Source organism: Vombatus ursinus, unplaced genomic scaffold (assembly GCF_900497805.2).
Source record: "Vombatus ursinus unplaced genomic scaffold, bare-nosed wombat genome assembly UNPS02006779.1, whole genome shotgun sequence".
Classification (NCBI taxonomy): domain Eukaryota; kingdom Metazoa; phylum Chordata; class Mammalia; order Diprotodontia; family Vombatidae; genus Vombatus; species Vombatus ursinus.
In genome coordinates this window covers 9,331,180-9,343,930 of record NW_020946557.1, presented here as the reverse complement: position 1 = coordinate 9,343,930, position 12,751 = coordinate 9,331,180, and the positions used below count along the sequence as shown (strand labels likewise).

General features: G+C 36.3%; 1 protein-coding gene across 3 annotated transcripts in view; it reads left to right on the top strand.

The window, feature by feature from the left end:
* Positions 1-12,751, top strand: part of FAM184A (family with sequence similarity 184 member A) — a 111,517-nt gene that overhangs the window by 49,817 nt on the left and 48,949 nt on the right. For all 3 annotated transcript variants that reach the window (XR_003567917.1, XM_027848536.1, XM_027848535.1), the window contains exons 3-6: positions 3,370-3,505; positions 5,613-5,794; positions 7,054-7,251; positions 10,320-10,442. Coding sequence is in view for 2 of the 3 variants with exons in the window: in XM_027848536.1 (XP_027704337.1) it covers positions 3,370-3,505; positions 5,613-5,794; positions 7,054-7,251; positions 10,320-10,442 (639 nt within the window). In the remaining variant the exon portion in view is untranslated. The remainder of the gene's footprint in view (positions 1-3,369; positions 3,506-5,612; positions 5,795-7,053; positions 7,252-10,319; positions 10,443-12,751) is intronic.

Genomic DNA, 12,751 nt, shown 5'->3' with positions numbered 1-12,751 from the left:
TTCTGGCTTTTGATTTATCGATCCTGTTATTTGAGATGATGTACTCTGCATAAAAGTTAAATAAATATGGTGACAATATAACCTTGTTGTACTCCTTTTCCAATGTCAAGGTACTGTTAGGAGACACCCTGTTTTTTAGAGGTAGGACCCAGCATGTAAGCTGTGCCCTGAGTTTGGCATAGCAACAATCCTTTGCACTCACCCTCTGGATGAATTCCGCCATAGCAAAATCCCAGAATTGTTTCACATACTTATTGTATTGCTTTGACCAGCACCAGATGTTCTCTGAGTTTAGATAAGCACCTGCTGTATCCATGTTCTGGTTATGAAGGTCCAATATGAATCAAACTTGTCATATTGTTACTGTTACCCCTCATTGTCAGGGCTACAGCTCACTGCATAGCCATTGGTATAAGTATTGAAATTTGCCCACACTTTGTGATGGATTGCTATTGTGCTATAAGAAATGGTGAGCGAGATACTCTCAGAAAAACCTAGAAAGACTTACTTGAGCTGATACAAAGTTAAATGTACTATGTACAAAGTAATAGTAATATCGTAAGATGATCAGCTGTGAATGACTTAGCTATTCTCAGCAATACAGTGATCCAAGACAACTCTGAAGGACTTATGGTGAAAAATGCTATCCTTCCCCAGAGAAAGAATTAATGGTGTCTGAATACAGATTGAAGCATACTCTTTTTACTTTATTTTTTGAGGGGTTTTTTTTGGGTATATGTTTTCTTTCACAACATGACTATTATGGAAATGTTTTGCATGACTTCACATGTATAATCTATGTTGAATTGCTTGCCTTTTCACTGTGAGGGGCAGTGAAGAAGGAGGAAGGGAGAGAATTTGGAACTCAAAAGTTTTAAACATGAATGTTAAAAATTGTTTTTACATGTAACTGGGAAAAATAAAATGCTAAATAAATTTTTTTTAAAAAAGAAACGTTTTGGGGGTGGGAGTGGGGAACAGCACATATGTCTAGTTCCCTTCCTTGCTTGCAAGCCATTTCCCTCACTATAGAAAATAAACTTCTGTCTTAATCTCTGCACATTTGTTCTTGCCTGCTCTCTCTGTTCAGCTCCAGCCTCTGCAGGCCAAGAGGTGAGGTTCTGTTGACACCAGTTTTAAACCAGTCAGTTATTCCATGTTCGGTCCTAACTGTTGCTTCCTGGCCCATGTACAGGTTCCTCAGGAGACATCTGGTACTCCGATCTCTTTGAGGACTTGCCACATTTTGTTGTGTAATTTTATTATGTTTTGTTAGTGGTAGTCAGTGAAGCAGAAATAGATGTTTTTTTGCAGCAAATGTTGGCAATTTGGACTCTAGTTCCTCTGCCTCTTCAAAAACCTGCTTTTCTGATAATTCTTGCTTCACATATTGCTGAAGCCTAGCTTGCAGAATCTTAAGCATAACCTTACTGGTGTGTGAAATGACTATAATTGTTCAGTAATTTGAATGTTCCTTGGCATTGCCCTTCTTTAGAACTGGGAAATAAACTGATCTTTTCCAATCCGGTGGCCACTGGTGAGTTTTCATGTTTTGCTGGCATATTGAGTGCAGCACTTTAACAGCGTCATTTTTAGAGTGTAGTGACTAGAAAACCTCTCCCTCATAAGGACAAATGAAAGACTCTTTAGTCATAGCTAGAGCCTATGATATACCACACCTAGCTAACAAAAGTCAAAGATAGTGCCCTTAGACCAAGAATAAATTTTTTTCTTTTAATCCTTGGATCTGGGACTAAGATCAAAGTCTGGGTTTGAAATTCCCAAAATCTTCTCTGGCTTTGAATATAATGAATTTGACCCACAAGAAAAAATAAACTGAGGGAGGTTCAAAAGGTAGGTGAAGAAAGTTTAGTCATTCTCCATTTACTGGACTTAAATTTCTACCTTTATTAAATCTTGTTGGCAGCCAAAATCTTCATTGTTTCCCTACAAATATTTTAAGTGGGTTGATTTTATTTAGACTGAAGAACAAAATTTATGAAGAAACCTAGTTATTTCTGTCTTTTTTTATTTGCATTACTTTTACATCTTCTTGTTTTATAAGTGAAAATTAATATTATTTGCACATGTAACCCATGCCCTATGACCATTCAAACTCTGGGCTCACACAGACATAATTTATCTTGGGGGTATCCCCAAAAGATCAGTATCCCTTTGACTCATTTTGTCTCCTTCTAGAGTCTACTCTGGGAAACTCCCAATATAGCTTATGTATAGGTTGTGTCTAAGCTTCCATGAATATGGATGACTCAGTTCCCAGCTTCTATACAGGCACTCACAAGTAAAAAAAAATGCACATTGGTTACAGTTTAGCCTTTAGATTAGTAACCCCTCAGAATATGCAAATAATACAAAGGATTCCTAGAGCCCATAAACAAATATAGAAAAACACAAAGTACTCATGATAGTCCATAAATATTCACCACAATTTTTCACTGTCCCAGCTGTTACCTTTTCTTGGGCTGAGAAAATCCATTTTCAGGTCTCTTATCTTATAAAGCTGCGGGCAGGCACAAGTAGCTCCCATGTGCCTCTATCCCAAGGCAGTCATTATTATAAGGGGGGCAACAGTATGGATGGTACACATGTAGAGGCTCCCACTCTCCTACCTCCTCCCTGGCCCCTCACCTAGGTCCTCTGATAGCTTTTCTGATTTCTGGATTTCTTGAAAAGGAAAAAAACAATCTATTGGCTCACTTTTTTTCAGTCAGCTTAAAGGGAAAATTATTGTCACAAGAGCAAGTGTGCATCCTTCTAAGAGTCTAAGACTATACCACCTCATCTTGGGGACAGCCCCAGTCACAGATACCTGTCCAAAAGGAAATGCTAACTAGCCCAGGGAAATCCTAGTGTCCGATAATTAATAATTTGTCTTTTGTACTTTTAACAAGGTGCCAAAGGTAGTTTGATGATTATAAAATTAAACCATTAAAATCCTGGACTTTTGCTGGCTATTTTTCATAATTTACACAATCACATTCTCTGTGTTAGCAGTAATAATGTTATGGCTACCACGTGAATTTCAGCTATTGACTTTGAAATCTAGGTTAATTATGTATAGGAACTAGTAAAAAATATTGTCAAGAGTTTTTTAAGAAAATTCCACAGCCTTGTGCTAAAAACCAGAGGTTTTTGAGTGAAAGCAAAAAAAAGATTAAAATAGATTTTTTTTATGTTGGAGCCTTGTGATTTATGAACAGTTAGGTTATCAATACCTGTAAGTTTAAATTTGAGAGCAAATGAACATGACTTAGCCAACAACTGTGCTAGTCTGAATAATTTAAATTAATGATGATTTAGCTTAGCATCTCGATTATCTAGTAATAATGAATATTTTCTGACTTTTAGGTTCTTCAGAAACAGCTAGATGATGTCAAAGAAGAAGAGATAACTTTACTAAGCAAACACAAGGAGGTGGAAAGTGAGCTAGCAGCTGCTAGAGAACGGTTACAGCAACAAGCTTCAGATCTTGTCCTTAAAGCTAGTATGTCTGACCATTTTTATTTGTATGCTACCAGACTAAAACTGATGCTTATGTTAATTGAAATTGAAATTAGTCTTTCCTTGTTATATTTAAGTGATATGGAATCTGAGTATTTGAATGAGTTTTGTTGGTTCTGATGAAGCAATGTGTATCATTTTCAGGTAAACTCTAAATGATTTTAGGTAATATATGATTTTAAAAACAATAACTTTTTATTAAAATAATTGAGGAATACAATTCCAGATAATGTAGTTAGTGTGTAAAAACATAGTATAACCGCACACATTATAAGGTTTTTGTACTTTAATAATACTGATTTTAAAATATTTAAAGTAATGAAAATAATACTAGTATCTGATACTGTAGATAAATTTTAATGCCTCATTTCAGCTGGTTAATCGTTGAATTCATATTTGTATAAAATATAGTATCCTATGGAGGTTCCCCTCTGCTAGTGATCCACAACATTTATTAGAGAAAGTAAGATATTTTAAGTTGGGAAATCATATATGGCATTTTTACTTCGTGAGAAAAAAATAGTTCTTTGAGTCATTCATTTTTAGTATTCATTTTGTTCTAATGTGCTCAGTAAAGAATTCCAGGTTTCCTTTCATGGGATCATTGATTTGGAGCACGAAGGCACCTTAAGTCACATCTAGTCAAACCCCTTCATTTTACAAATGAGGAAACTGAGGTCCAGAGAACTTGAATGACTTACTGAAGACCACAAAGGTAGTTAGAAGCAGTGCCAGGCTTTAAATTCGTATCCTGTGATTCCAATTCTGTATTTTTTTCTGCTTTCCCTCTCACTAAATATCGCCTTCCTCGTTTCTTCCTCATCTGGTATAGAGTAGTATGCTTTTCATCTGACTTCCTCTGTCCTTTATTCTCTTCCTTTTTCCATTTTTCCTTCTGTTCTTCTACTTCTTATATCCTGATCTCCTGCACTTTTTCCTGGCATCCTTGTCTGTGCCATTCTGTGCCAGGTTTTCTTAATCAAGGTCTAAGATCACTATGGCCTGGCAGAGCATAAAGGACACTGGGGCTTAGAGTTGGACTAGCTCTGGATTCAGAGGAACCAGGTTCAATCCCAACTCTGATCTTGACTACTAGTGTGACCTTGAGCAAGTCATTTACATTGTAAAATGAGGAGATTGGACTAATTTGCATCTAAAGCCACTTCCAGCTGTGCATCTGTGAGCCTGTGAACCTTGGATTTGAATCCTTGCTCTCTTAACTTAGCGGCTATGTGAACATGGGCAAATCATGCAATCTGTTTGAGCCTGTTTTTTCTTCTGTAAAATGGGAGCAATGGTAACTCACATTTATATAATGCTATAGGGTTTAAGTGCCTTGTGAGACACATATTGTAAGTATTATTAGCTTTAGTTTTTAGATAAGAAAATTGAAGCTCACATAGGATCTAAGCAATTTGCCAGGATTAGAACAAGGACTTCAGTGCTGAAGTACTTGGCTTGTAAATGTTGGAAGTAGTATTGAATCCAGCTTCTCTGACTTTCAAGTCCATTGTTCTTTCTAAGATACCATACTGCTTCTCCATACTAGGGGATGTGCTGGTAAATATTTAACAGCTGGACCCTTCCAGGGAATTAAAAAAAAAATGGATGCACACATTTTTACATTTAATCTGCATTATTAACACTTTCTTAAATCTAGACAGTCAACAAAACAATAAATCAAGTCTTGATTTTTAGCAGTTGCTGATTTCTGAGGTGTAAATGCTCACACTAAAAATTCCCACAAGCTAGTTAGGGCTGGTTCCATACAACTTTTCTTATCCCCATTTACTTGCGGAGGGTTAACTACACATACATAGGAGGATGCCTGTATTTAGATTTTTTTCTGTATCTTATACAGTTTTCAAGTGCAAGGAACAGCTTAAATGATATGAAAATAGGTTTTCCAAGTTGTTAACTCTGCTTCTGTAACCAATAAATATTAAAAGACTGAATATTTCTACAGTAAGAAAAGTAGAAATAATTCCTTATACAGATCTAAACTGTATTCTCCTGAGGTTTAATACAATCAGTAATGGTGATTATGCCACTCAAAATATATCATTTAACTAAGATTTTTGGGGGGTTAGGTCATATTGGAATGCTCCAAGCTACTCAAGTGTCACAGGAGGCTACAATAAGAGAACTGGAGTCGGAAAAATCATTGGCAAAGGAGAGAGTATCCCAACTTGAAGAAGAAAGAAATTTTTTGCAAAGCAGAACCCAAAGTCTGGATGAACAACAGAAAAAGCAGATTCTGGAACTGGAAATGGTAGGAGGTTGGAGGAGCTTTCTTTTCCAAAGCAAAAAGATTCTGTTTTCTTTATATTCTGCAAATTATAATTTTGGAATTCTTTTGAAAAGATTAAAAGATTGACCTCATTCTACACCTGTATGAAATCTGTAGTATATTTGAGCCTAATCATTTTTATAATTTTATAAAAGTGCAGCATTGTTGGAGACTATGTATATATGTAATAAAGGAATAAAAATGCACCATAAAAGCTAATCTCATTCTACTTACCTTTTAATCAAAATGTTTCAAAAATAAAATTTTTTTGTTACTAGGGTTCTATTTTTCTTGAGGGGTGAGATATTCACACAGTTAATCATGTCAAGAAGGATTTGTCAGTCAACTAACATTTATTAAATGCCTTCCCAGTATGTGCCAGACACTGCTCAAAGAGCTGAGGATATAAAGAAAGGCCAAAACCAGTCCCTGCTCTCAAGTAACTCCCAGTCTAATGGGGAAGATGACATGCAAACCAAATATGTACAAACAAGATATAGAGAGAGAATAAATTGAGGGTAATCTTAGGGAGAAGGCACTAAGATTGAGGACTTGGGAAGGGCTTCCCATAGAAAGAAGGGGGGACTTTAACTTGGACTTGAAGGAAGCCAGGGGGCAGAGATGAGGAGGGAGAGGTCCCCAGCTATGGGGGACAGCCATCAAGAATTTTTGGAGTCAGGAGATTGAATGTTGTGTGTGAGGAACAGCAAAGGGGACCAATGTCACTGGATCACAGAGTATCTGGGTGGGAATAAGGTATGCTCATGCATAAAATGGTTCTAAAAGTTATGTGACTGAAGATATAGGAACTAGACCTGTGATTTCATTGATAAGATAGGAAACTTCCAGGTAAGGAAACTTCCTTTACCAATGTAGGCTAGCACCTTGACTTAGCATAAAAGACTATTTTCAGTAGTGTTGATAAGAACTGGTCATTTATGGCCTGGACTCTTTAATTTCAAAGAAACTTTTTACATTTCGTCTAAAAGAGTTACTAACCTATGTGTAACTCCAATGTACTGGTTCTTTTCCCTTTCCTTACTCGGAAATTGTGAATTTTGCATATGGCATATTATTATTTATATTTTAAGACAGTAGATGATAAAGTATCTGTCTGGAACAACCTCATTACTCTTCACTACTTATTACAATGCTCTGCATAACATGGTAGTCAAATGTTGATGGTAATGATAAAAAACCAGTTGATAGTGAATTTTCATTTTAAATATTTTTAATTGTAGCAAATAAGTGAAGCAAAGAAAATTCAAAAAGAATATTATGAGAAAGAACTACTAAACCTGCAGACCAGATTGGAAGGGGAAACAGCACAGTTAAATGAAGCTCACTCAAAGACTTTGGAAGAATTAGCTTGGAAGCACCATGTTGCAATTGAGACCGCCCACAGTAATGCAAATAAGGATAAGAAAAAGCTACAGATGGTAAGTGTTTTTTTTTTTAATTTATCTAGCTTTATATTCTAATATTGCTAGTTTTGAAAATGACTGGGGATGAGAAATTGGGGGAAATAGTTGGGCTTTAAAGGAAAAAAAAGCCTATCCTTATATAGCGAAAATGAATACTTTTTATTCATAGGAGAGATCTTCAATGCCTTCACTAAAGAACTAATTACTCTTAATTTATACGCAGTTTTAACAAGTTCTCATACATGTTTACCAGGCTTACAATAAATTACAAGAAATATATTAGGATGAGGGTGAAAGAAGATACTTCTACCAGGCACCTAGACATCAATAAGAAATGAAAGCTGTCAGAAAATAAATGCAAAAGTTATAAAGAAGAGATAAGAACTCAAAAAGCTAAACAAACAAGAGCTTTTTTGTGTATGGAAAACACCCTATGCCCCTCAAAAAGTCATGGGTTCTGTATTACAGGACAGAAAATTAGGAAGTTCATAATGATGACAGAATTTTTAAAAATCTCAAATTGCATTCTGTGTCTCTTATTTAAGAAAGCAGTCAAGTATTTAATATATTTAGCAAAGATATTTATATTTGATTCTGAAAGTAAAAAGAGCCAGTAGAGGTCATTGAATTAGGGCAAGGAGTGAGGGTGGTAAGTGAGGTGACATAGTCCTATGCTTTGGAGAAATTACTTTGGCAGCTATATAGAGGATGGAGCAGGGCAGGACTTGTGGCAAGATCAATAAGAAGACAGTAAAAAATTCTTGTGGAATTCCTCCGACTTTTGTTGGCTATCCTAGCTGAGTATGGTGGTTTATAGTCTTCAATTCAACAAGCATTTATAAAGCACAGACTATGTTTATATACAAGGCCCTCCACTAAGTGCTAAGGGATACACAGGCAAAAATGGAAGTCTTGGATGTCAAGAAATTGACATTCTACTGGTGAGCAAATGTAAAATATATACAAAGTAAAATCTTTGTAGAGAGACCTAACAGCTTGTCGAGAGAGGATATTAGGAAAGGTCTTGTGCAAAATGTAACTCCTAAGTTATTATGTTGAAGGAGGGAAGGATTCTAAGAGAAGGAAGGGAGGCAGGGAGAATAACCCCAGCTATTAATGTTCCCTGGCTACTTGTATTCATGTGTGGTCACATGTCTTCCTAGTGTGTGCCCTCTACATATGTGCCCTGGCCATGGGGGTTCCTGACATGTATGCTCTTCATATACCCAGGCCACATAGCTGTGTCCCTACAAATGCCCTCTGTACATATTCCCCAGGCATATGTATTTGTGCATATACTCTTCCCCACTGGTAACCAGTGGCAGAGTGTATTCCATGGTTGTATGGAGTGGGGAAGAGACAATTTTTTTATTTGTCACTTTATTTGTTAGGCTATTTAATTAAATGTAGTTTGGCCTCACATATAATTTGACTATCTGGTATAAATAAACACATTAGCTTGACCCTGAGGTAGCATTCCAGGGTAAAGGGGGACACAAAGTGCCACACATTCAAAATGTTTTAATTTTTAAAAAAAGGAGCAGACAAGCATTTTAACAATAATAAGAAGGGCAGATGACTTAAGGTGGGCTGCCAAGAAGCTTTAAAACCTTTACAAAAGATTTGAGTTTAACTGTGGTTTTTTAAAGTGAAATTATATCATTTAAATATTGGAATTTTAACACATAAAATGACAAGCTTGGAGGCAGAAGATCTCTAAATCAAAATATGCAATAAGAAATGAACAAGGCAAGAGGATGTGGCAGTGGACACTGATAGGAATAGGGGATATGGTGTGAGGTAGCCTAGGATTGTCTGAAACTAGGCCAGTGGAGCACAAGCTCTGGTAGGTTTAAATTGGGAAGGCTTTGAGTATTGATTCAGGAATGGGCTAACTTTGTATTACTTTACTGAGAACCAATGTCACATATTTGTGAGAAACATCACCAGGTTAGTGAAGGGTGATGAATTTTTTTAGCCACAGCTATCAATTAAAGAGGAATCACAGTCTGCATCTTTGAACTGAGTACTCACACTGATGAAATTATAGCTCCTTCCTTGTGATATCAAAGTATTGTTATTATAATTCTAAGTTGAATTAGTTTATTCCAACAAGGTTTGGGGTTTTTGTTTTGTTTGCATTTTCTGTTAAATTCATTTAGGTCTTAGTTTTATTTCATTTTATTTATCCTTGTTGGTATTAGTCATGCTAATTCATTAACTAAGGAAGGAAAAAAAATCCTAAGAAATTTATTTCTCTGGGGCTGAATAATGCAACATTACATACTAGAATGTGAGTTCTTCAATGTATAGAAAAATAGAAAGAAGGCATTAAGGGTGAAAGCACTCTAGAAATGTTCCTGAGGAAGGTATCTGCTCCCATATGATGAGGTGGCTTAGGAAAACATATCATCTGCCCCTTAATTGACAACAGGCTGATATGTTTTATGTAATTTAATATAATTAAATTCACAGACAAGAAAGTTGTGTGTGTGACTTACTATTTTAAAATCCATTATGAAGAGTCAAGTATAAGGAGAAGTAGGAGATTGTGGTATTTCTACAGGTGGAGGTTGGGGGCATGGAGGTGGAGGTCATAGTTATATGTTACAGACAGGTGGAGGAAGTGGAGGACCACTTTAAAAAAGTATTTGGATTTCGTGATCAGGTAATTGGTGACCTTTGAGAGTACAGTTTCGTAGACTGTTGAAGATGGTAGCCATGTGCCAAGTAGTGAACAAACAATGGGTAGTAAGGAAATGGAGGAATTAGGTTTAGCAGTTTTTTCAAGACATTTGACAGCAGAGAGGAAAAAAGAGCACAAGAGCTATGTGGGATAGAAGTTTCAAAGAAAGGTATTTTTTGTTTTTAAAGATTGAGGAGATCCTGTAGGCAGATGGGAAAGAACCCAGGAAAGGGAATCACTGAAGATATATGACCTTTGAACTAGGGTATTAGATGGGAGTAAGATCACGCTAGAAATTTAAAATAATGTCAAAATGTAAAACAAGGTAAAATGTGTTTTTATTACTTGCTCCCCAATAACGTGTTTTAACTGTAATTTTCCAATTTTTTTCCCTAAGGAACTAGAAGAACAATATGAAAAAGAAAAACTACAACTGGAAGAAGATAAAACTCAGCTTAAACAGCAGATGGAAAGACTAAAGGAAGAACTGACAGCCAAACTAAATATAGCTAATCAGGAGGCAAGGATCTTCTAAGTCACATCAACTTTGTGTTATATGTTAGGCCTTAGTTAATCCAGTAATAATTTCTTGAGAAGGTAGCATCTTGAGACACTTAACTTCTCAGTGCCCTAGGCAGCTCACTAAGACTCTTGCAGATGTTAGGGATCTGTATCACTGGAGGGACTTTGTACCTTAAGAGTTTTTTATCCTGATGAAATCAGAGACCCAGAACCCTCCCATCCTCCAATCCCTGAGAAAAAGAGAGATTTCTTACTCTAGTGGCACTGTGGGACAATATAAAATGATGCCATTTTAGAGGGAAACTCAGTCAGTTTGCACTGTCTATTATTCTTAGCTCTCCCATTATGAAATTACTTTCAAATATTCCCTGAAAGCATTAGTCTAAATTGCTGCAGCCAACAAACAGGCAAACAAAATGCTAGAAATAATTGGGTGATACTAGAAGAAAAACCGAAAATTTTATCCTAGTCTTACACAAAATTATAAATAACCAACATATCTATACTTATCACGCTGCCTAATTTTTGATTGCTATATCTTAAAGAAAAATATAAATGAAAATGCTGATAAAATAATAGATTTTTAAAATCAGTATTTTGACTGGCAATGAGAAGGCTCAGCAGGTTATATCAAAAAGGTATGGATAGGGCGAACATGAACTTTTTCACCAAATCACAGACTACTGCTTATCTAAGAATCCCTAAAGAGGCAGTTTTCAGAAAAAAAAAAATTTAAGAGATGGCATTGGCTTATCCAGCAGATACCATGGAATTTCTTACCCTTAGAGGTTTTATAGGGGCTGTAAACATAACTAAGATCTAGAAAGATTAGACTAGTTTCATGAATAGTAGAACCATAATGACTTAATGTAGGTTAAGTTAATATTCTAGGATAGATTCAGAGCTCTCTGAGGATTAAAATAATGGACCTCAACTATAATCAGTGCCCTCCCGTAAAACATTACATGTTATCACTATCAGAGACAGGATGCAAGGCTGCATGGACTGTGGTTCTGAACCATTATTAACACCTTTTGTAACTAAAAATTTAGAGTGTCTCTTCACATGCTATCCCTTGGAGATATGCTGCCATCTGTCACTTCTGCATGTCATGACACAAACAAAACCACATTCTGGTTAAAAGGCAGATTTTGTCTCTAATACAAGAAAACATGTGCTCCACCTTGTTTGATTTTGGTCCCCTGAGTTCCTTTGTTAACTTCTACCTCCCAAGGTTAGGCTTCCCTGAATCTTTTCGTTTCAGAGCCCTTGCTCTTAAGGGCCTTATCTGGCATCTCAGAAAAAAAAAAGTGTTCACGGACCTCAGAGCACCTGGGCCTGGAATGTCTGGTGTGAGTACTGTAGTAGCATGCTTGTCATTGCTCAGTGCAGCTATCTGGAGCTTTCTGATCTCCTTAGGGCTTTGTGAGGAGAGCTTTCTGCTCTTGCTGCTTCTCGGCATTGAGCTTCAGGGGCTGTATGGCCTGTCTCTGATCACACCAGAAAGGAGCTGGCTCTGGCAAGGTTCCCTTTTCTCTTGTTCACGGACTTCTGGTTTGACTTTTTTCTGCCGTTCTGATGTGGAAAGTGCCACTTATTATAGTTTCTCATTGTATTTATTCATCATTCTGTGTGGTGTGGACCTACGGGTTTTATTTTTCTAGACATATGGAAACTAGGTGATTTGCCTTCATTCAGGCCAGCTATCTTAGCTAAGAAGAGTTGACTATTTTTTTCATAATGTTGCTCACATTTCTCCCATTCCTGGAGTAGTTACCACCCTAGTTTATGTCTAAAGATATACATGCATCCTAACTATTCTCCTTGCCTTTTAGTATCTTTTTACTTCAGTCCATCTCCACACTGCTGCCAGATTAATTTTGTATAAACATGGTTTCTACTCTTTCATATCTCTGTGAAAAACTTCACTTTTTTCCCTATTAATTTACAGGATAAAGTTCAAACTCCATACCTGTGCCTTCAAGGTTCTCAGTCTGACTCAAACTTTATCTCCTATTACTTCCTTAAGTACCAGGCAGACTGGCCTATTCCTATCCCCAGAATATGCAATGTATGTTCTTACCTTTGCTTGTGCCATTCTCCTTAAAATGATCTTTTCCTTGTTTTCACATGTTCACTTGTTCATATCCTGTTTATTCTTCAAGGCCTACATTACTCTACCACAACACATAGCAATCTTTCCATCCTTTAAATTCCTTTGGCACTTTTTATTTGTATCAACTAATTGGCATTTATGTTCTGCCAAATTTTATATTGTTATTTATCTTTTCACTGTTTTCCTCTGTA